Source organism: Toxorhynchites rutilus, chromosome 2 (genome assembly GCF_029784135.1).
Source record: "Toxorhynchites rutilus septentrionalis strain SRP chromosome 2, ASM2978413v1, whole genome shotgun sequence".
NCBI lineage: Eukaryota > Metazoa > Arthropoda > Insecta > Diptera > Culicidae > Toxorhynchites > Toxorhynchites rutilus.
The window spans coordinates 216,140,168-216,166,383 of record NC_073745.1 but is presented as its reverse complement, the minus strand read 5'-3'; the positions used below and the strand labels follow the sequence as shown (position 1 = coordinate 216,166,383).

Here is a 26,216-nt window from a genome sequence, read left to right as displayed (position 1 = left end):
TGAAACGGGTCTGACGTGCCAATTGATAAAAGAAGGAGTTGGTAAATTCAAAAGACTCCCTTTGGTGGGCGTTAAAATTTTGGACAGTCGCCAACTAGGTAAAGTATCCCAAGAAGAGGGAAAAACGAAATTCACGCCGTCAGACTCGTTTCGAGTAACTTTTGCTGGTTCGGCCCTCCCTGACTACGTCATGGTGGACAAATTGAGACTGCCTGTGCGACTCTTCGTGCCAAAGCCCATGACTTGCAACAAATGCAAGTCAGTTGGTCACACTTCAGATTATTGTGCCAACAAGGAGCGCTGTGCAACTTGCGGAGAGCAACATGTGGGGGAATCCTGCAGTGCGACTGAGCATAAGTGTCCATATTGCGGGGGATCCCCACACGTGCTCTCAGCTTGTGAAACTTACAAGAGTCGCTGGGAGAAACAGAAGCGCTCTTTGAAGGAACGCTCAAAACGCACTTTTGCGGATATTTTAAAGGGCGCTTCTCCACTTGCCCAACAACAATCAATCAACACTCAAAATGTCTTCGCCACGTTGCCCGTTGACGAAATGGAAGCGGACACAGCTAACGGGGGCACACCGTTCATTTTCCAAGGGAATCCCCGGCGCAAAAATGTGACCACTCCCAAAGTTCAAGGACAAGCCCCACCGGTTATACCCCCTGTTAGCATGTCTAAAAAATCGAGTGCAGCGGACAAGCAAAATCAGGTTCCTCCTGGTTTCCGTGGGAATAATTCACCTTCGAATGGCCCAGCACTCGAGGGGACATCAAAAACCCCAACTGTCCCTGTTTTTCCGTCTAGTTCAACTTCCCAATCGGGATTTATAAAGTTGACTGACCTTATGGATCAAATCTTCACGTGTTTTAACGTTTCCGACTCCATCAGAACCATTGTCATCTCAATGCTTCCAGTGTTAAAGACAATTTTGCAGCAATTGATGCAAACATGGCCCCTTCTTGCAATGATTATCTCTCTTGATGTCTAATTTAAATAGAGAGGTCGGAGATATCACTGTTTTACAGTGGAATTGTCGTAGTCTTATCCCTAAATTGGATACTTTCAAATTTCTAATTCATAAATTCAATTGTGATGTTTTTGCTCTGTCCGAAACCTGGCTCTCTTCTCAAAATGATCTCTCTTTCCACGATTTTAATATAATACGCTTGGACCGCGATGACAGATACGGAGGGGTACTATTGGGGATTAATAAGTGCCACCCATTTTTTAGAATTGAACTTCCACCTATTGGAGGGATCGAAGTTGTTGCTTGTCATGCAAACATCAGAGGCAAAGACCTCTGTATTGTCAGTTTGTATTGGCCTCCGAGAGCTGCGGTTAGCCGCAAGCAACTTGTTGACATGTGCTCACTCCTTCCCGAGCCACGATTGATCTTGGGAGACTTCAACTCTCACGGAACTGCCTGGGGGGAACAGTACGACGACAATCGTTCATCGTTGATATATGACCTTTGTAACAGCTTCAATATGACCGTTTTGAATACTGGGGAAACAACACGTGTACCTAAACCTCCTGCTAACCCAAGTGCTCTTGACCTCTCGCTTTGCTCGAATTCACTATCGTTAGATTGCAAGTGGAATGTAATCCAGGACCCCAACGGTAGTGATCACTTGCCAATCAAAATTTCCATCACCATTGGGTCGAATTCTTCTGAATCTATAAACATGGCATATGACCTCACAAGACACATTGACTGGAAAAAATATGCGGACGCGATTGCTCTAGCCATCAATTCCAGAGATGGTTTGCCTCCATTGGAGGAGTATAACTTCATTTCTCGTTTGATATATGACAGCGCGGTTCGCGCTCAAACGAAACCCATCCCAGGCTCCACTATTCGTCGAAGGCCTCCCAATCCATGGTGGGATAGCCAATGTTCCAAGCTTTATCAGGATAAATCGAACGCATTTAAAGCTTTTCGAAAACGTGGAACCATTGAGAATTTTCAAACGTATTTGGACCTTGAAAATCAATTTAAAAACTTGATCAAAGGGAAAAAGCGTGCTTATTGGCGAACTTTCGTGGGAGGTTTGTCACGAGAAACGTCAATGAAAAAATTATGGAAAGTGGCTCGAAACATGAGAAATCGCTCTTCATCGAATGAAAGCGAAGAATATTCACATCGATGGATTTTTAAATTTGCACGGAAAGTTTGTCCCGATTCCGTTCCTGTGCAAAAAATTGTTCGAGATATACCACAAGATAGGTGCGATCTTGATTCCGAGTTTTCGATGGTAGAATTCTCTCTTGCTCTCCTTTCTTGTAACAATTCGGCTCCAGGAACAGATAGAATTAAGTTCAACTTGCTGAAAAACCTCCCTGATGTGGCGAAACATCGCTTGTTGAATTTATTCAATCAGTTTCTGGAGCATAATGTTGTTCCAGATGATTGGAGACAAGTGCGAATTATAGCTATTCAAAAACCCGGAAAACCCGCGTCCGACTTCAATTCGTACCGCCCAATAGCAATGCTGTCTTGTATACGGAAATTGTTGGAGAAAATGATCTTGTTTCGCCTTGATCGTTGGGTTGAAACGAATGGCTTACTCTCAGATACACAATATGGGTTCCGCAGGGGCAAGGGGACGAATGATTGTCTTGCGTTGCTTTCTTCAGAAATTCAAATGGCTTACGCCGAAAAAAAACAAATGGCTTCAGTATTCTTGGACATAAAGGGGGCATTTGATTCTGTTTCAATAGAGGTTTTGTCAGACAAATTACACTCTCGGGGTCTACCGCCTCTATTGAATAATATGTTATATAACTTGCTTTGTGAGAAACATTTGAATTTTTCTCATGGAGATTCGGCAGTAAGTCGGGTCTCTTACATGGGCCTCCCTCAGGGCTCATGTTTAAGCCCCCTTTTGTACAACTTCTATGTAAGCGACATTGACAATTGCCTTACACAAAATTGCAGCTTAAGACAACTTGCAGATGATGGAGTAGTGTCTGTCGTAGGATCAAAAGAATCCGACCTGCAAGAACCCTTACAAGATACATTGAACAATTTTTCAACCTGGGCCATTGGGCTAGGGATCGAATTCTCCACGGAGAAAACAGAGATGGTGGTTTTTTCTAGGAAGCATAGACCAGCAAAACCAAAGCTTCAACTTTTGGGTAAACCAATCACTCATGCTATGTCATTCAAGTATCTTGGGGTCTGGTTCGACTCCAAATGTACTTGGGGGGCCCATATTAGGTATCTGAGTAAAAAATGCCAACAAAGAATAAACTTTCTCCGTACAATTACCGGCACCTGGTGGGGAGCCCATCCAGAAGATCTTATAATGTTGTATCGAACAACTATTCTCTCAGTGATGGAGTATGGCAGTTTCTGTTTTCAATCAGCTGCCAAAACACACCTCATTAAACTCGAGCGAATTCAGTATCTTTGCCTCCGTATCGCGTTGGGATGTATGCCCTCAACGCATACCATGAGTCTCGAGGTTTTGGCAGGCCTACTCCCACTAAAAGATCGCTTCAATTTATTATCTCTTCGGTTCTTCATCCGGTGTAAGGTCATGAACCCATTGGTGATCGGAAATTTTGAGCAGCTGATCGGGCTAAATTTTCATTCTGGATTCATGACTTCATATCATGAATTCATCTCCATGCAGGTTGATCCTTCTTCGTATATTCCCAACCGTGTTTGTTTTCCTGACTACATCAATTCCTCTGTACATTTTGATCTGTTCATGAAGGAGAAAATCCATGGAATTCCAGATTATCATCGATCGGGGATCGTTCCTACGATCTTCAATGCAAAATATGGGCGTATCAATTGTGATAATATGTACTTTACTGATGGGTCCTCTATGAATGAGTCCACAGGATTTGGAGTGTTCAACGAATTTTTTAGCACCTCCCACAGTCTTCAGAATCCTTGCTCAGTGTATATTGCTGAATTGGCAGCGATACATTGGGCGCTGGACAGCGTCGCCTCACGACCTGTTGAACACTATTACATTGTAACGGATAGTCTTAGCTCTGTCGAAGCTATCCGTTCAGTGAGGCCGGAAAAGCACTCGCCGTACTTCCTTGAGAGAATACGAGAAAATTTGAGTGCTTTAACCAGACGCTGTTATGTCATTACCTTTGTCTGGGTCCCCTCACATTGCTCAATTCCGGGTAATGAGAGGGCTGACTCATTGGCAAAGGTAGGTGCAATTGAAGGCGATATTTATCAGCGTCAAATCGCCTTCAATGAATTTTATTCTTTAGTCCGTAAAAATACCATCGTTAAATGGCAACGTAAGTGGAACGAAGATGAATTGGGCCGGTGGCTTCACTCGATTATCCCTAAGGTTAGCCTCAAACCATGGTTCAAAAGTCTGGACTTGAGTCGGGACTTTATTCGCACCTTCTCTCGACTCATGTCCAATCACTGTTCGTTAGACGCGCTACTCTTTCGTTTTAATCTTGCCGATGGCAATATCTGTGCTTGTGGCCAAGGTTACCACGACATCGAACACGTTGTTTGGTCGTGCGAGGTGTATCTTGTTGCCAGATCGAATTTAGAAAACTCTCTTCGGGCCAGAGGAAGACAGCCCAATGTGCCGGTGAGAGATGTGTTGGCTCGGTTAGACCTTGATTACATGTCCCAAATATATGTCTTCCTAAAAGCTATCGATCTTCGTGTGTGATTGTCCTTATATCCTTATATTTTCCTTTTCCTTTTCCTTCGCGAGAAATTAAATCCCTTCTTACTAACAATAGAATAAGGTGAAATGTAAATACATGTTAGATGTAAGATAGGCTTAAGAATTGAGTATGATGAATGTGAGTGCGAATGTGAGTGTGAACATTGTCAACATATCCTTATATCCCTTCCTTTTCCTGAAAAAAATGTCACCCTTCTAAACTCGAGCAAACCGCGAGTAATCGGTTCTCTACTTCATTAACACTAGAATTAATGAAAAATGAATATATATACTTGTAACAATACAGATAGGAGTTTGGCTCCTTTAAACTTATGTAACTGAGCCTGTAAAAATAAACGATTTAATAAAAAAAAAAAAAAGTGAGCTATTTTCGTTTTCACTCACCTTTTTCGCCGCTTAAATGTTCGATTCAGTGTGGCGGTCCGTTTGGTTCGCGAGCCCGTCGTCCCACAGGGAAGGCCACCCTCCATCCGAACAGGCTTCTCGTTAATAAGTACGGCCACAACCTCCGCAGTCGGAACTGACGGCCGCCGCTGCTCGGTTGGCTGTCCCTCCGCCGTCTTAGAGTTTTCCGCGTCTTCGATCGAGTCTTCCGAAATCTTACATTCCTGCACAACACTCTCGTCATAGGCTTTGCTCGAATAATTACCCGAACTTCGTAGCGTGCTTCGGAACATGTCACCGATCTTACGCAGAGGGAATTTGCTAGATCTGTAGGAGCCATTCTCGTTAGAGCATGCATCGTTCGCTGGTGTCGGGCTGCCCTCGGGTGACGAAGTACGGTTGTCATTATCTTCCGAGCTCAACGTGGAAGTTCGCCGATCGACCCATCCCGACATTCTCGAGAGGATTCCAACGATCTCCGGCGGAATGGATGATTGCGCTTTGGGTTTTGTGACAGATCGGAACGCTTCGATGATTCCTCATCGAAGACAGAAACATCGCGTGTTGAGTTTGTCGTCGCTGCACGGTTCGAAACTATAACCTGCTAGTCGACAATTAATGCTAAAAATAGACAGAAAACTGTGTCATTGCATGAAACATGATGAAACGAATTTTGGGTTCATTTGTTGACCAATTGAAGGCATGCTTTCGACCGTTTGTTTTTATCGTAAAGACGAAAGAATTGCTCAACCGAACGGTATTTGGTTCAAATCAATCAAGTTCGATAGTCGAACCCAAATAAGCGCCAAGTTCAGTTACCTCCTCCCATTAATGTCAATTTTATCTAACGAAGAAAAAGCTGCCCTCAAGAGAGATGAAAAAAAAACCAGTTTGAACTTCACCCGCAAATGCACAATAAATCAAAAAGTGGCGCAATGGAACAAAAAAAACGAAATACAGACAAAACAAACAACTGAAACCACATATCTGCAGGACACTGGAGATGGAGAAGTTGTGACCTTGCGGGAGAAACGGATTGGGGGGAGGTGGTGTGGACAACATAGTTCAAGCGCCTGTCTTTCAACGCCCTCTTCGCGCGCTAACGATTATCGATCAGACAGGCGCTAGCAAGCCCCCAAGGCTACAGTTCAACGCCCCAAATCATTCCTGAACGTATTTCCAAATAGCCTAATTGTTGCTGCGTTTTCCAAGTCTATCAGACAGGGGTGAACCTTTCTCCTGTTGGATTCAGCGGTGAAAATTCAGGTAAAACACAAATGTTGTGCCTCTCACTATTCTCAAACTAATTGATTTTTTTTTTGTATGAAAAGTTATTCGCTGGCGTTGCTATTGTATGTTGTTCATGGAATCGAAATAAACTTTGTTCCATAGCTATAGAACCACTATATTTTTTGAGTTTCCAAAGAAACTCAAATTCATATCAATTCATATATGAGTTTCGTTATGATGCTGCCAATCCTATAGATGAATTGGCGCGAAATGTGTTTTGTATTACACTTGTCCAATAAATTATGAGGTAGATTTCGGAGCGTTCGTGTACATCTGAGCATCAAGTTTGAGTAAACTTTTACACAGCTAAAACAAGAAAAATCTGCCGCTTTTGACCTTTTCGACCCTATTACTTACCCTTCAAAAAATCAAAGCTCAAAGCTTCTCCAGGGAAATTGGTAGTGTCCTCACGTGCATTTAAGCGAATGATTTTCGAGCAACAAAAACCCACTTGGTTGTGATTTGGCAAATTGAAATTTTCTAAGATCGTTACCACTTGTTTAACGCCCGCCATTTCATCCATTAATTCGATTATGTTCCCAATTGGCGAATAATTACTACCAATTGAATCGAGCTTCATTTTCGGAAATAGTATTACGCGTGAATTGTGACTCGAATGTTGTTGAAGAAGTATTGGCCGAATAATGATGGTAAGAGGGCTAGGGCTACAGAACTTCTTTCGATTGCTCATTAAAAACTCCAGAGAGTTGCCAAACAAACCCCGCTTGGTTGTGATGTAGCATGAAAGGAAGGTTATGATCAGCATGAACATGCACCGAACCAAGACTGAGAGACCCGCTGAATAGCCTAATATGAACAGCACGTGATGGATGTTACACCAGATTAGAGATTTGGGTGGCTCTGCATGAGTGAGTGATGCCAATAATTAGTGAAAATTATTTTTCATAAGACTGTTTGAGGTAGAATATTTTGCAGGTTGCATTTTGATAAATAAAATTTGATTTTCTCAAAAGGGTCATTTCAGAAATGACTGAATCTTTCTAAATGGCTACAAATTATACATCACAAAATGAGCAATGAGGATTTTAGCGTACAACTACATCCAACAGGAAGATATGGGGATAGAATAAAAATTTGAAAATCCCAAAATGTAAGAAATGATGAGAAATGATTATCGATCGTAAAGATGTTTGCATTAATTGATTGGAAATATTTCTTCTCACCTATCACTAGAAAAAACATAATTTTTTCAAAAAAACAAATGAATAATTGTAAAATGTCAAGCATTTCCTAAATCCTCTAAATCCCACGTTTTATTGGTCCAATTTGTGCTCCTCAAATTATACCGACCAAAATAACGACTAGAGTAGCAGCGGAATACAATTCAAATGCAATAACGTCTCGATTTAATTTTTTAATCTTAATTTCGCGTGATATAATTGAAACGTGATTTATCCATATAAATAGAAATGATTTGGTGTCTGTTTCTGACGATTTAACTCGAGAGCGGAGTAACGGATTTGAAAGTCAGTATCAGGTTTGATGCGTCTTAATCTGCATCAGGTTTATATGCCAAAAAAGTTATGGAAATCATTTGGAATGTTGGAAAATTGGAAAATCATTTTTTAGCGCATGAAAATCATTCGAAAATTTGGAAGACTGGAAATTTATTTTTTAGCAAATTTTGCATATCTATACAGCCATTCCACACCAAATCGATATAGTGGTTCTCAGATGTTCGTGAAACGTGGGATTTGTTTTTTTTCCAAATTGTGTAGCGAACACTATTTTTTAAAGCTACTGGTGGAGTTTAGTATGATTGTTATGCGATTTTTTTGTGCGGTCCCTTTCCCTCGCACAAAAACAGGTTTGCCTGTATACACTCTGTCCAACTTCTATAAAACCAGGTAATGATCTTGCTGCTTTGTGCCATTATAAATAAACAATGCTTCAACTTATATTCTAGTGTATTGGTGTTGGTGACTACCATACACTGCATGATTTTCATATGTGTGTGTGCAATCGCTGAGCGTAAACTAAAGGTTTTGTATTTTTCAAGTGTCAGGTTTCTATAAGACCAGTTACATTTTTCCGTTGTTTTAGTTGTTTTGATCAAAAAGTGCTCACGGATAGAAAAAAAAGACAAATCGAAGCATTTCACCAAGAAAATGTTGATACCAGAGAAATTTCTCGTCGGATTGGACGATCCCATCAATTTGTGTTCAATTATTTGACGAATTCTCAAGGATACGCGGGATAATATCGTTTTTTCGATCATTTGTCCTCGTCAATCTTTATAATCAAACCCGTATTTTGATTATAAAGAGAAAACGAATATGTGTTGTTGTACTACGCGATTTGTTCGAGACCACTTGTTTCAAACTGGGGTTTCTTTTTGCCAGGGTGAGATTTTAGACATTTCAGACATTTACCAACCTTGTTGGAAGAGACAGTATTGCCGAAGTTTGATATTTTTATTAGAATTCTTCAACATGAAAGGGGAGTATAATTTTTGATTAGTTAGGTGTTAAATGTTCTCAAATTTCTAGTTGATTCAAGTGAAATATAGTATGCCAAATTCTTCTTGAATTGCACTAACGTTCCTAGAGGAACTTGTGCTTTCTGAATTTTTTTTACGATCTCGATTTTACAAAGTATTGGATTTTATTTTTTTATTTATATCTTCATTTTGGCATCGCCGTACGTCAAACTTTGTTATACAGCAATTCCAAATGAAATCGTCCTAAAAATGCAAATTTTAAAAACTTGTATTTTTGATTCCAATGAAAGTGTGTAGTCCATTTGAGTTGGAGGAAATATGAGTTTTTCACAGCAATTGGGAATTTTTTGATTCAAGTGTAACTTTTGAAAAGGGCGTATCGATTTTAGTAAGAGAAATCTTTGATAATTTATATCTCAAAAACTATGAGTCGTACCGAAATAGTGACTTAGAAAGAGTTATAGAGTATTGATGGTTGAATATGAAAAAAATGTACACTGAGAAAAAAATTAGTATTCTTTTTTTTTTATTTACAAAATAAAAATTCAATTTGCAATATCCAAAATACATTTTTTTAAATTTTTTCATACAAAATAGAAGTCATGCAGAAAATTTAAAAAATGGGCCCAAGATGGTAAAACCATTTTTGAGGAACTTTGTGGAACATCGAATTTCTAGGAACTTTCGAAACTTCGAATTAACAATCATTTTTAACCACAAATTATGAATCCTGATGTTATTTAAAACAAAAAAGGTTATTGTCAATCTAGAATGAGATTGCCATAGTATTGCCATGTAGCCATTCTCGAAATATTTAAAAAAATATTTGTAATTTATTGTCTTTTTAATAGTAAATAGGCCTTTTAAATATGTTTGTCGTGTTATACCATCATGTTCATGAGATTTTATGAATTCGCTTATAATTTCCAACAACTTTTCCAAATACATCGTTATGGTAAAGACATATGTTTAGGAGTTACGTTACGAAACATTCGAAGATATGTGGGTTAATACAAAACGTAGCGAATCTAAAAAATCTTTTTTATCTTAATGCAAACTTCAATCAATCAAAAAAATTGTTGGAAATTATAAGAAAATTCATAAAATTTCATGAACATGACGGTATAACACGACAAACATATTAAAAGAGATTATTTACTATAAAAAAGATTATAAGTTATAAATATTTTTTTAAATATCTCGAGAATGGTTGCCTTCTAGATTAATAATAACCTTTTTTGTTTTAAATCACATCGGAATTCATAATTGGTGGCTAAGAATGATTGCTAACATACAAAAATTCGAAGTTTCGAAAATTCATAAAAAATCGATGTTCCACAAAGTTTGTCAAACATAGTTTTACCATCTTGGGCCCATTTTTTAAATTTTCTACATGACTTCTGTTTTATATGAAAAAATAAAAAAATATATAAAAAAATACATATTTTTTGATATCGCGAATTAAAATTTTATTTTGTAAATAAAAAAAATACTAATTGTTCTTCTCAGTGTATATTCTTTTCAAATTAAGCCAACAATACTCTATAACTCTTTCTAACACACTATTTCGGTACGACTCATATTTTTGAGATATAAATTATCAAAGATTTCACTTACTCAAATCGATACGCCCTTTTCAAAAGTTACGCTTGAGTCAAAAAATGCACCATGATAATGTATTTGGAAAAGTTGTTGGGAATTATAAGCAAATTCATAAAATTTCATGAACATAACGGTATAACACGACAAACATATTAAAAGGGATTATTTACTATTAAATAGACAATAAATTAGAAATATTTTTTTAAATATTTCGAGAATGGCTACATTTAGAAAGAGATTGATAATAACCTTTTTTGTTTCAAATAACATCAAGATTCATAATATGTGGTTAAAAATGATTGTTAACATACAAAAATTCGAAGTTTCGAAAATTTCAAAAAATTCGATGTTCCACAAAAAAACAGTTTTACCACCTTGGGCCCATTTTTTAAAATTTTCTGCATGACTTCTATTTTGTATGAAAAAATTAATAAAAATGTATTTTGGATATTGCAAATTGAATTTTAATTCTGTAAATAAAAAAAAGGGTACTAATTTTTTTCTCAGTGTACATTTTTTTATATTCAACTATCAATACTCTATAACTCTTTCTAAGACACTATTTCGGTACGACTCATAGTTTTTGAGATATAAATTATCAAAGATTTCTCTTACTCAAATCGATACACCCTTTTCAAAAGTTACGCTTGAGTCAAAAAATTCCCAATTGCTGTGGAAAACTCATATTTCCTCTGACCCAAACGGAATACACACTTTCATTCGAATCATGTCGATTTCATTTGAAATGATTTTATAGTAAAAATATATTTAAACAATATCGGAGGGGAAATGTTTTGAGTTATCAAAATGTTCAATATTGAACTCAATTTTCGAGTAAGATTTTTGAGCGGTGTATTTTAAATGTTTCCTAATTTTCATTAAAAATTAATTGATTTTTCAACAGTCTAGAGTAATAATTTAACCTAAAAAAAGGTCGATAATATTAGACGCCGTTATTGAAAAACCGGTCGTAATTAAAATTGGTCATCTAATAAATAAAATAGTGATTTAGGCTAGTTGCCACAAAGTTCAAAAAAAATAGAAAAGTGATGTTCAAGACTCGACCGCATCGATAAAATAGGTCTACAAAATTATTTCTGGCGGGGCCAACCATTGCGGAACAAACTTTCATCTTCAATTTTCACCGAAGGACACAGCTCACACCACTGGATAATACCTTCGTTACATGCAGCTCGAAATACAAAATACGCTCAAAATAAAAAATCATATATATATATATATATATATATATATATATATATATATATATATATATATATATATATAACATCGAATTTCTAGGAACTTTCGAAACTTCGAATTAACAATCATTTTTAACCACAAATTATGAATCCTGATGTTATTTAAAACAAAAAAGGTTATTGTCAATCTAGAATGAGATTGCCATAGTATTGCCATGTAGCCATTCTCGAAATATTTAAAAAAATATTTGTAATTTATTGTCTTTTTAATAGTAAATAGGCCTTTTAAATATGTTTGTCGTGTTATACCATCATGTTCATGAGATTTTATGAATTCGCTTATAATTTCCAACAACTTTTCCAAATACATCGTTATGGTAAAGACATATGTTTAGGAGTTACGTTACGAAACATTCGAAGATATGTGGGTTAATACAAAACGTAGCGAATCTAAAAAATCTTTTTTATCTTAATGCAAACTTCAATCAATCAAAATCAATCAAAAATATATATATATATATATATATATATATATATATATATATATATATATATATATATATATATATATATATATATATATATATATATATATATATATATATATATATATATATATATATATATATATATATATATATATGTTGTGTCTACCTGGTAGTAGCGCAACTTTTAGAGGGTTTTTTTCTGATATGGAAAAGATATGGTCAAAGGAAAAGTCACGACTCAATGTGTTGAATGTGCTTCATGTTGGAACCATGAAATTTATGATAATTATCAAGCAGAACTTCGATCTGGAATGTGATAAATTATATAATAAAACTGCCAAAAATCATAATCTCCTTCGCAATGTCGCTTCAGCATCTAAATATTCCTTCGTTGTGAAGAATAAAGTAGGTACATTTAGGAAAGTTTGATTATTTTGTTTTATACTCGATTTTATTCACTCAATAAAGTTCTTCGAAAAATATCAAAATATTTTTTTTTTGTCTTACGTGTCCCGTTTTCATTCCTGAACTATTTGATCAGCCTATTCTTCATAAAACGATATTTTCATACCCAATCTTCCGGAAAATCACCAAAAAGTGCTTGTTTCTTCCCAGCTTTAGAAAAAAAAAACATCAATCTCAATTGTCGCATGTAGATATCCTAAGCATAACTATCCCACCATGTATGTTCTTTTTGTAGATCCATAATAAACTATTCGGTTCAAGTACAAGATTTTTATGTCACGATTCCAGCAGGGCTAATGCATTCATTTCTGATTTGGAAGAACGAACTGATTCTGAAACAAATTAAGAAAAGGTTAACAGAACACGTGTAAGCCTTGTTAGCGAATGCCTAATAATAATAAAATTTATATTCTGCAGATGTGTTGCAGATCACCTTCTTCATAAAATGATGTTTTTATGAATAATCTTTCGGAAAACACAAAAAACATATTGTTTGTTCCCCGTATTTCAGGAAACAACATCAATTTCAATCGACCCATATTAACATTCTAGGCATAACTGTCCTACCATGAATTTTTAAACCAGTAATCAAACTTGATTGATTCAAGTGATTCATTCACATTTGATTCACATTTCATTAGACAATAGTTCACTGCTTTTAAAAAACCCGGTGTATTTCTAAACTGAAATGCTTGAAGCTTTTTGCGGACAAATATGGTTTGATTGCATTTTTCTCAGTTGCTAATTTTGGAACATGGGGCAACATGTTCTCGCGAAAACAACAATTAACCATAAATAAAACTTCACCATAACACCACGGCGCTTTCCAAGGCCACCAAGATTTGCACTCAAGAGTTCTAAACGTTCTAAAGTAATATCCCACAAAATGAAAAGTAAATTGATTTTTATGTCTTTGGGAGCGATCGAGATTTAATTTCAATAAGAGATACTGAAAAACCACTTAAATATTCAATAAGTTCAGTGTTTCACAGTCACTCTAGACAGCGAGCAATCAATGTGAACTCATGTTGATGCTGAAGCTGAGAGTTTATTTGCAAATTTTGTTGCTTCGCAGCTTTGTTTGGTTTGCGCCGTTCATTTAGTTTACGTACATTGCATCTGCATTGAAATATGAAGCAACATAATGATATATGTATTCCAACGTATTTCCGGTTATGTCCCCGACACGTCTTCTCTTTTGTACAGGGTCTCTCAGATTAAATGCTCACGCAACAAATTTCAATGACTTCCACAAAAGTGAACCGATTTTTATTGAAAAAAAAACAAAATAAAGCTTATTTTAGGACATTTTCAATGTGACCACCTCTTTTTTCGATAACGCGTTTTAAGCGGTGAACAAAATTCTTCACGCACAACTCTCACATTACGACTTCAATGCTGTTGAAAATCCGAGTTATTTCTTCTTTAAGTTCCTCCAAATTTTGTGGCCTCTACAATACATAGCAACGGTCCTTCACGTACCCCCAGAGAAAGGAATTGACGACGAGAAATGTTGAAATTCTTACCATAAGAAGACAAAGTTTCGTTAAGGCTTCGGTTGCTCGAGTAATACGATTTCACTTAAAATACACGTTCTTGTAAATTGTACATCTTGACACTAAAAACCATCCGATCAGACTGAACGAGTAGCCAAATATTATCGTCCCGAAGTGGGGAATGCAGTGTTACCATCGACGGAGCGAAAAAAAATATATCAGGAGCTATTCGATTTTTTTGCGTGTGCGTTGAATCAGAAAGACCCTTACGTAAATTTAAAGAACAAAACGTCATGAAAAAACGTTAGTATCGTCATGAAATTAAAAACCGAGAGTACCGCGAAGGGGATGCCCATCAGGAAGAAACACCACTAACAATAGTATCAACTTTTTAAAAAATTAAAAATGTTCAGTGAGAATTACAAATTCCCGGTATTATATTTGACAGAATGTATTGAATTTCATATTAATGTTAACAAGTACACCTTCTCCATATTATGCTATGATATTTGAACCGCTCTTTTACAATGGGAAACTACTAAAAGTGGAAAAGCCGAACAAAACTAGAAAACTGATTCTGCGCGCGGATTGTACCGCTGGTGGAGTGAGAAAAATAATACTCAAAAATTAAACTATTTCAACGGTATAAAATTCCTTTTCGGACTGTATCTTTGACCTTACCATTTCAAACACAACAGCAACTACATATCAGTCGCCATACTTTATGTAATACTACGTTGAAAGTGGAAAGTCTCAAATGAAAACCAATAATTGAATAGTTGGAAATCTTTGTTGAGAATATAAAATCATTAATAGTATTGTCAATGCTTGAACCATCTAAGAGAATCATGTTCATGAAATATGTGGACCTTCCAGTTTGTTTTTTTTCTGTTCTCGTTTTGGGAATCCCCTAATGTTCATGTTTGTCAAACCTCGATTCATGAATCACAGACAGATTGCTCGAACTTGGATACCTTTGATGCACAATATTTATGAATATTGCAATCGCCTTCCATTACCATGTGTACAGTTTCAAACAAAATGTCAAGCTTCCCATTACAAACACCTAAATTCATAAGACCGCTTGGCCAAACTGCCCATGGGGCTTCCCGCACCGGCGGTGCAACGCGGTGACCTCTAACTATAAATAATGCCTCCAAAGAGGTGCATTTACGAACCGTTTGCCATAATTAGATTTTCTTGAATGGTTCCCCGTCAATAACACGATTAACCGATCTTCAGGTAGCCCCTCGAGCGGAGCGCGCAAATGAATAGTTTCTACTCCCAGGTTAGCGAGGCTGGGGCAGATATAATAGATCTGCCAAAGTTGAGTGCTTTTGTTTGCTCGCATTTTGGTCTTACATTCGGTGGCGGCCCAGATTGATATTGATCCTCACCTGAGCGATCGTCGCCGAGATGGAAAATTTATTTTCAAATCTATAAATTAGTTGGTGTTTATGTTCAACTCTAGGAATTCAAGGTGTCCGAAGATTAATGTTTCTGGGGCAATAGCCTAAGGTCGACATTGACATCTGAGTCTTAGCGCAGTGATTGCTTTCACTAGCATTTTGCGCCCAACACACCCTGATTGCACTTTTGTTTGGAGTTGTCGAATTCGCAACAGCTGCATACGAGTTTGGGTTTACATTGCACAACAACCCCCCATATCAGGTTTCGATCGGTAGCTTTGGGTTTTCGCGTTTTTTGCAAAATCTACCTGTCAGCTTGTGATACGATCTATTATTCGGGAGATAAAATATATTGTCTGATGATCAATTATCATCGCTGTGGCGCTCCACAGTCGACACATTCGGCTACCGCACAAATAGGTTACCGTGTCGAACTTCGCAGCTCCGATAGCCTGAAGGGATTCAAAAGTGAAAAATAACCGCATGAACAGTAGACGTATGGTAAGGACACTCAAGAGAACTATCTCTTCACGCTCTATAGCTTATATTAAAATACATATCAGATGCGTTTTAATGAGTAAATAACGCATTTTGGGACACAAGATGTGAACATAGAACATCTCGCAAAAACTTTTACACCAACTGGTAATGTAATTTCACACTCGGAAGTTGAATCAATTAAAAAGGGACAACGCTTTGAGCAAGATATTAATAATTATACCTAACAACCGATACAGTTTCGACATTTTCGATTCAACATTGCGTTGAGGTGTTTCACACCTTGCTCAGGCAGAGAATACTTTGCATGAGATGGTGCATACCACCTTGATCAAAAAGTTCCCGGAATTTATTCAGGAAATAAAAAATACAAGATTATACATCTATATCGATATTGTCCCCTTCAAAGTACTCCCCATCGACTGCAACGCACTTATGCCAGCGCTTGATTCAACCCTCGAAACATTTATTATATTCGAGTTGATCATATGGGCTATCTTCGATTTTTCCATTATCTCATCTCGGGTGATGAAACGTGTTTCGCGGAGCGTTTCATTGAATCCTTCGAATAGGAAAAAGTCGTAGGGAGCCAAATCAGGTGAATTCGGTGGTTGCTGAATGGTATTCGTTTCGTATTTAGCCAAATGTTTACGAATAACAATTGATTTTGCAAATTGTACAAAATCGAGGCACGCACAATAGCCGATGTACTCAATACAGCGTAACTTTCCGGGATCTTTTTTAATCAAGGTAATATAATGAAAGTGTTGGAGCAGAGTGTGCGGATACAGAAACCAGAAGTCAGAAAATTTAAGGCTTTTTGTGATGAAAAATCACAGTGCTGGATTACTCGACATTTTTCACAAGCTCTTAATGTTTGTTTCTATTTCATAGTATGTGTTTTGAGCAGTATCGCGAATTTCTGGCGTTGAAACTCAACGCCATATCTGTCATAATGAGTATAACAGTATTGAGTATAAGTATTGAACGAAAACATCATGAATGAATTACTAAAAACCTGCATTCAGGCTCTTTCATTACTGTCAATAATTTCAGGTGATTATCATGAACGTTAAGTTGATCTTCATCGCTTGCAGTGAGTTTTTATTGAAAACGTGTTTCATTTCCATATTTAGAAAAAAGGACCTGGAATCCAGAAAAGGCAACATCAGCAACATGAGCGTTGGCCGTTGTGCGGTTGAGCGACGTTTAGCGTTGAACGGCGTTGAGCGTTCCGTTACCGTTTCATTTTTCGTCCCCGTTTCTGTTTTCTTTCCCGTTTTGGCTTCCTATGCTCTTTTACTCCATTTTCGTTCTTTGGGGACTTTTTCAATGAACCGGGAGCCACCATCTTCTTTTCCAAAATCGCATCGGTATACGATATTCGACTTTTGCTGTTGAAGCCCTTTCATCCAATACCCATATCGTAGGGTTTTATATCATTGCTATTCATTTAGAGCCAGCCAATCGGGAGTAGATTAATAAAACATAGTCAGAGTTATACTGTACGTTCCAAAACCAAGATTTTTGTATGATGAATGGCCATCCTTTACCATTAATCGATTTCACTCTCAACTGGTTGACATTGAATTTTATGCTTTGATTTTCACTAAGACGTAATGATCTTCAATTTCGACGTTTCGAATATCATGACGAAAATAAAGAAGCAAATGAGAAATAAACTTCATGGCAACTTCAACTGATCTTCATGATGTTGATGTTCATTCCTCTGGTGTTCATTGATAGTGTTGTTCCATATTTATCGACTCTCGCTTGAGCAGCGGGTTATCAATACAAGGCAGGCTGAAATTCGTCCTATTTGAATGTGGTGAACGTGAATATTTTCAGCACTGGTTTTGACAATCAGCGAGTTTCGAAACGTACTATTGTACATAAAAGATGATTACAACAAAGATGAATGAAAACTACACAACTACACTTCCATGTTCACAATTAAATGCCGTATCAATGACACATGTTGGAGTTTTGTAAGATATCACGGTTGCCATAAACACAGATTAATCCATGTCATATTTTTTTTCGAGTATTTGTAGTTTCATTACATATAATTTAGATTTGATTGGTAATTGTGGGAATTAGATATTAGCACCACGTTTACCCTAAAACTGTAAGCACGATAGGATTGGTACTAACGTTCAAAGCAAAGCAGCGTGACGTGACAATGTCAAAGAAAAAATAGGAAAGTTTCCTACAAGAATCATCATTGAAGAGTATTTGATAGTTGAACTCACTTGTCCAATACTTTTGTGATGTTGTGTTTTCAGATCCGTTTAAAAAAAACAAATGAACATTGTTATATGATTGGTCAACGAAAGATGAACGTAAATTCCAGTACATTCAATTTTGAAAAAAAAAAAAACTTGCAAGAATCCTGCAAACTTTGTGACGTTTTGTGACGTTGCAACACACTCTGATGAAAAAACAAGGATGCACAAAGCGTTGTCACGTCACAAAACCAATAAAGCGTATTAAATGTGAATTTCACCGTATTGTAGTTAGCTACGAGGGCTGTCCGATAAGTATATAGCATACAAAAAAAAACAAAACTTTTGGAAAAGTGGCGATTTATTTCTCAACGTAGTCTCCTTTTAGCTCGACACACTTGACCCAGCGATGCTCCAACTTCTTTAATCCATCTGAAAAATACGTTTTCTCGAGGTCTGCAAAGTAGGCCTCCGTGGCGGTGGTGACCTCCTCATTCGACCCAAATTTATGCCCGGCGAGTGACTTTTACAAATTTGGAAAAAAAAGACGGGTGGGTAATGTAGTGGACATAACCGGAGAGACGTGGGACCTTCTCACTTCCTTCCTCTACATTCATTCGGCGGAAATATCTCGATGCTGATAATGGACACCATCGCCGCCGCCGGCAACTGGTTGCTAGCTGACTAACTGTCGAATTGTAATTGATACTAAAAATTTAAACCATAGAACGAACAATGTATACATCTATTACTCTCGATGCAACATATTCTGTTTCTATTTCCCAGGCACATTGATTCAGAAGTCCGTGTTAGGGGAACACACCTCAATGGGAACAAAAATACCCCCAACTTGCATGTATTTCCAAAGCGGATTCCCCCAGACACATTGATTTAGAAGTCAGTGTTAGGGAAACACAGCTCGTTTATGTCATGGAGTATAACATTCTATTAATTGTGATAGACGTGTAGAAATATTTCCTATCAATTGATGCAAACATCTTTCCCATCTATTAAGAAATGTTCGAGTTATAAGCATTCGGAATCTTCATTTTGTCCTAAATGTTCTGTGTTTAGGTTTTCATTCCACCCCCATATACTCCGGTTAGACGTAGTCCCACGTCAAAACCCACGGGGCGAAATCTTGAGAATACGGTGGACAAGGCTGCAGTTCGTAGTGCAATTCGATCAATTTGACCGTGGCGACAGCGGAATTTCCATTTTTTCCATTTTTCTAAAATCCGCGAACACGTCCGCTTCGACACACGGTCAAAACAAAACTACGAGTCCGATTCGGGTGAAATACATCTTTCCCGGACTATAAGGAACTTCATATGTAAAAAATATAATGTAAACCGTGACTATTGATCACTCTACGATAACTCATACCGATACTGCTCATCACTGTGCCTGACAGTGAACCCTTCGACATCCGTTGATCATTTCAAGCACCAGCCGGTGCGCTAACAATTGCGTAAATTCTAGTGCGTTGTACTCTCTCTTATCAAAAAATTTTCAGCACGCGGTGGCGGATGATAGCCATAGACAACCAGGGAAAGCAACTGGAAGAACACCCCATGCAATGAAATGGACCGTCTATATAGTAGGTGGCACAACGAGTCCCGAATTGTAAAATATTTCACATATTCGAACACCCGACGGCGGAGGATATCCTTGAGCCAACTACGAAGGCTAAATCTATATATACAGCCATTCCATGCCAAACCGATATAGTGGTTCTCAGATTTTCGTCAAACGTGGTAATTTTGTTCTTTATCGCGAATTATTAGACCCGTATTTTATTTTATTTTTTGTAGGTTGACCATTTCCATTCCGAAAAATCAAAAATTCATGACTTTCGAACCACTGGACCAATTCAGATGTTCTACATGTTAAATTAAAGCCAATTAGCTGGTCTTTTTTGGTTTCCCACAGTTGCAGAGAATTTGAATTACGTTTTCGTTTTTATTGATTGTATTTGTTTTTTTTATAGTTTTCATGATCTCGGGACCAAAGGCGCTATATATTTTTATATTTTTTCTGGAATACTGTGTATTTTTAACATAACATATCTCGAAACCAGGGAGTCGTTTTTTTCGTTTTTGAGTTATGATTTTTCAAAGTAAACCGATGGTCTAAAAAATCGTTTTTCTCTTTTTTCCCAAGAATGACTTTTTTCAAAAATATATTACTATTGAACTACTGGACCGATTCAGATGATCGACATATCAAATTAATGGCTACTAGCTAGCCTTTTTGAAAAAATAACACACTTGGCAATTAATTGGATTATAGTCACATACATCCAGTCTATTCGCATAGAAATATTGAACGAAAACTGAAAACATGTTAACATTGAAAAATTATAACTTAAAATTGAAAAACAACACCTCTCTGGTATTCGGACATATTGTGTGAAAAAAAACTCAGCTTTAAGGAAAAAATATAAAAAAATATAACGCCCGTGGTCCCGAAACGATGTAAGAAACAAATATAATAAATTATTACGAAAATAAAATCCTTTTTGTTCAAAGTATCATATTTTTTGATACAAGACTAGCTCATTGGCTTTAATTTTATATGTCGATCATCTGAATCGGTCCAGTAGATCGAAAGTTATGATTTTTTGTAGTGGAAAAAATGGAAAAGAAAATTTTCGGGTCATCGGTTAACTTTGAAAAATCTTAACTCAAAAACGAAAAAAAAATGCTTCCCTGGTTTCGAGATATGTTATGTGGAAAATCCTCAACTTTCCAGAAAAAAATATAAAAAATATATAGCGCCTTTGGTCCCTAGACCATGAAAACTATAAAAAAAACAAATTCAATCAATAAAAACGAAAACATAATTAAAATTTTCTGCAACTGTAGTATTTTTCCAAAAAAGACCAGCTAATTGGCTCTAATTTAATTTGGTTCAGTGGTTCGAAAGTTATGAATTTTTGAAAAAAGTCATTTTTGGCTGCCATACAAATGAAATCAAATTTGGCATGTGGAGGTTTAAAGATGCAATAAATGATTCTATGGTAGTAAGATACTCCTCCTCCCTCTCTTAGGGGGGACTGCCATACAAATGAAACACAAATTTCTGCATAACTCGAAAACTAATCAAGTAAATGGGGCCAAATTTGGCATGCGAAGGCTTTAGGGGATATGAAACGTTTCTATGGTGAATAGACACTCCAATCCTCTCTCTGAGCGGGAGGAGGACTGCCATACAAATGAAGCATACATTTCTGCATAACTCAGGAACTAATCAAGCAAACGGAACCAAATTTGGCATGTGGAGGTTTTAGAGGGCAGGAAACATTTCTAAGGTGGTTCAACACTCCTCCAATCTTTTTAAGGAGGGGGAGGGAGCTGCCATAGAAATGTAACACAAATTCCTGCATAACTCGAGAACTAATCAAGCAAAAGGAACCAAATTTGGCATATGGAGGTTTTGGGGAGCAATTAATGTTTTGATGGTGGTTTGATACTCTTTTTCCCTCTCTAAAGAGGGGGTTGGGAGGGTGCTGAACAACTCGAGAACTAATCAAACAAATGGAATCAAACATTGCATATAGAGGTTTTAGGGATCGATAAACGTTTCTATGATAGTTCGACACTCCTCCCCTCTCTCTAAAGGGGGACTCCCATACAAATGAAACACAAATTTCTGCATAACTCGAGAACTAATCAAGCAAATTGAGCCATATTTAACATGTAGCGGTTCTAGGGGGCACATGTAACGTTTCTATGGTAGTTCGACACACCTACCCTCTCTCTAAGGGCATGAGGGCTGCCGTACAAATGAAACACAAACTTCTGCATAACACGAGAACTAATCAAGCAAATAGAGACAAATTTGGGAAGGAATTATCCGAATTAGGGCTGTCTTTATTCTATCATATTTTCTGTATCAAACATTTATTCCATGTAACGGAGAAATATGTTATTTGCAAGTGGATGAAAAATCTTGCATTATGCCAGGAGATGGATCGGCGAAGACCACCAACTTCACCAACATCCCCCAGCTGCAAAGGAAACAAAAATTCTGGGTGAACTTCAAACGGAAGATTTCCTCCGATAATTTCATGGCCAAAACGGAGCGAGCTGACCGATAGGGACCGATTTTCATAGGGATATGAAAATCATTTTCTAATTTTGTTGCTGTCGCTCCCAGTTGACACTCTCTAAACAAAAAGTTCACTTTCGGTGCGATGAAACTGGTTCAACGTGCTAATCTTCGGATTCATTGGAAGTGTTTTTGAACAGACTGCCAAATAAATGGTAATTTTTTGAGGTTCATTCATTTAAGAAAATCAACATTATCAAATTGTACTATTGAAATATATTGTAATATTGAAATATATTGTAATATTGAAATATATTGACATTTTTGCTTCTTTTGCCAAATGCGGGACGTTTCGCAGGGCGTAATCTAACGCGGCACACTTTATCGAAATGCAGGACGTCTGGTCAGTTTACAATAGACACAATTCACATTCCCCTTTCCGGAAATCTCAGAACAGTGAGCCTAAATTTTACCTCAATCCAACGTTTATTAAGCCCTCTACGAAGCCATTATCAATAAATTTGCAGCAGCCATAGTGGAAACAGTCCAACAACTACGCTCGATGCTTTGTTCGTACAGCCAAGATTCCGAAGAGAGTCCTTCAGTGGCTGATAATCAGCGAGAAGGGTCCATGACCAATCCGCTGTTTTTCTTCTTCTTCTTCAGGTCTTGCGGTGAACGGGGAGATATACAGTGCTTGCCGGAAGTTGTCGCCTTCATCAAGAAGTATCACCCCAAGGAGGATGTGGTCTTTTGGCCGAAATGTCAAGAAATCACTATAGGAGATGGACCGATTGACGACTGCGACCGATAGAAATGCTTTGGGCAAAATGAAGAATCAGCTGATCGTCCAGGCCACGAAAGAGCTGGAGAACATGCCGACATTTATCTTTCCATCGACCATAGCTAAGGTTCCCGCTTAATTCCGTGCCAAGCATTTTTATTGAAGACCTAATAAACGTAGGGTTTAAAGAAGATTTGTCCATTGTATTATGTTTTGTAGTTTTCATCGTCATCCAAAATTAGTCTGTTTTTGAATGCATACGTTACACTAAAATCTTTAACCTCACCTAACAAGGTTCGACGCAGTTAACGTCACTGTGGCGCATAATCGAGGCACATGGTGATGTGGCTAATGCACTCTCGACGACCTGCAGAGAGGTGATGGCTACTGGCGCTTTCGCAATCACCTATGGCTATGGCGCATTCACATGTACATGCTTACTACCTTTGAATATATGCCGTCCATTGCTCCAAAAACAACAATTAGCTGCCACTGCTGCTGCTGCTGCTGCGGCTGGGGTTAAAACAGCGCAGAGTATGACAAAAAACATACCTAACGGCGCCGTGTAATCAAGCTTTTATTCGCCCAAAGTGTCTCTCTCACCATAACTCGCGGCAGCGTTTCAGTGAACTTTTCATTTTAGTGCAGTTGAATGTGCACCCTGAGATACCACGTTCTAAATAAGCTGCTTCAACACATAAATCAACACGGACCGCCCGTGACTGCCTCCAATGCGACCGAGCCTTTGAGGGGCCACAATTCTGCAACACGCACAAGGAGTCTTGTCCGCCAATGAATCGGACAAATTTAAGTGTAAAGCCGTAATTGCTCGATGGTTTGTTTGACACAGTTCAGTGATTCGCATGCGTTGTGGAATTTCTAGTGCAAATAAGATTAACTGACATTATGCGAATCATTGAATTCGGAGCATCTTTATTTTTGATGGTTGATGAGTACATGGCGCCATCCATGAGCCGACCAAGAAGCGAGTTGTAAAAGTACTCAAACAAATTAACTTCCGGGGCATCATAGAAACAGGAATTTGTCCACCACAGACAGCGAAGACCCCATTGACATTACGAAAAGCCAAACTCAGCTGTTCTTCTGTATACATGCTTCAAACTCTTCCGATGCTACGCGAAATGCACATTATTCCACAACCGTTCCATCTCACTCGTCTTGACCATCGGAAATCTGTCCGAGTGCCCGAATGCTGACAACAAACGGATGAGATGGACATTGCCACATTTTTTTGTCGTGAAAAGATTCACAGTATCCACGCCGTACGACGACGCGGTACACCTTGTTGTTGTGGGAAAGATTATGCAATGCAATTTCAAAACCTGCGAGCCGTAAAACCTTCCATACGGCAACAAAATACTGTAAACACAATGACTCGGTGGCGGTGAGCACGATTTGCGGCGGCTACCTCGAAGGTAAGGTGGTAGCGACGAGCATAGCCACCACCACCAATAATGTTGTGACGCGCGATGGAACAACGGCGGACGGAAGGGCGCTGACTAGACGCAGGTTGTCCACGGTGGCGGTGGCGGCGGCCAGGTTACTCTCTGATGGGTAGCGTTGCGAGACTTGCAAATAATCGAATGAATATTAATTCAATGCTAATCAAGAGTTTATTCACAATCATAGAATCTCGGTTGTATACATTATTGGTAATTGAGACTTCTTCGACTCCGGTCGCGTCGGCTTCGACGGTATGGGTAACTCTATAAAACCGATTTGTTGTTGTTCCGTTTGAGACTTTTGTTTTAGCTCCGCAAAAGTGCGTAAAAATATTTTGTTCTGATTTTCAACACACATTTTGAAACATTGTTCAGTAAGAATCGAGACACATAAATCAGCTCTACCTCGGAATCGCTTTGATAGAATTTAAATTTGGTGAGCACAAAAAAAGGGTTTTTATTGCATTTAGACTAATTGTATCCTGAAAAACTTCGCGTCTTAAATGGCATTACTGAAATGAGCTACTAATTATTGGCATCACTCGCTCATACACACAAATCCCACATCTGGTGTAACATCCATCACGTGCCGGTCATATTTGACTATTACCCGGGCACTCAGTCTAGGTTCGGTACATGCTTTCGTTCATGTTGATCAAAACCAACCTTCTTCTCCCTACCCTGCTGCATCACATCCGAGCGGCGTTTATTTAGGCACTAGCTGACCCGGCAAACTTCGTCCCGCCCAAAATTTATCACACCCACGTTTTCCTACTAAGTGCACGTTCATGGGTCCAATCGCAAAATTGTTCATTGATTGATCTCCTAATCTACCCTTTAAAATTATTTTTTACTATAAAGTTTCAGTACTTCCACCAAAACTCGACATTATAATATCAAATTATTTTCATACACAATTTTTATCCACTTGCAAATAACATGTTTCTTCGTTACAGAAAATATGATAGAATGAAGACAGACCTAAATCGGACAATTCCTTTCTCGAGTTTTGCCCATATCAACAAATTCGGCATTCCATTTTTTTATGTAGATAGAAGACGATATAGCGGTGCATTTCATCACATTAAAATCCATTTCAACTTTCGAACGAAGATCAATTTCGTTACCGAAAACATCAAATGGACTTACAACGTCAATATATAATTGTAGAACACATGCGAATTGAATTTTTCGAATCTTCCCATTTCCTTCAGAGTTTTCCGAAAATTAATTTTCAATTGTCATGTTTGGTTGGAATATGTGAATTATTTTTATGGAACCCCCTCTACATTCCAGAGAAGGGAGGTGTCTCCGCCCAGAGAGGTATCTGAGCAGAGTTCTAGTAGAGATGAGGATATTATAGTAGACTGGCTACCCGATGAATGAAGAAAGAAATAAGATCGAATATAGTCAAGATGATGATCTATACTGACCGAAGGTTTTATTGCGACTGACCCTGTTCGTAACATTTCGTGCCCTATTTATGCGATTGGCCCATAGTCATTCGAATAGCGTTTGTTTGGATTGCGTCTGGAATATTCGCTATAACACAATTGCACATTGTATAGCGGGTTCTTTTCCATCCGTTCCTGGTCCTTTGACCATTCGCTTGTTATTGTTTGTGATTGTTATGATTGTCTATATGTTGTTTTGTTGTGCTGTTGTGTTTCAAGAGGTGTAAATAATATGTATCAGGTTTTGTTCCGTGTTG

At 37.8% G+C, this 26,216-nt stretch overlaps 1 protein-coding gene across 2 annotated transcripts in view; it reads right to left on the bottom strand.

Annotated features, from left to right (window-relative positions):
- Window positions 1-26,216, bottom strand: part of LOC129768538 (uncharacterized) — a 303,931-nt gene that overhangs the window by 256,153 nt on the left and 21,562 nt on the right. For both annotated transcript variants that reach the window (XM_055770259.1, XM_055770260.1), the window contains exon 2: window positions 5,070-5,690. In XM_055770259.1, the coding sequence (XP_055626234.1) occupies window positions 5,070-5,524 (455 nt within the window). In that variant the 5' untranslated portion in view covers window positions 5,525-5,690. The remainder of the gene's footprint in view (window positions 1-5,069; window positions 5,691-26,216) is intronic.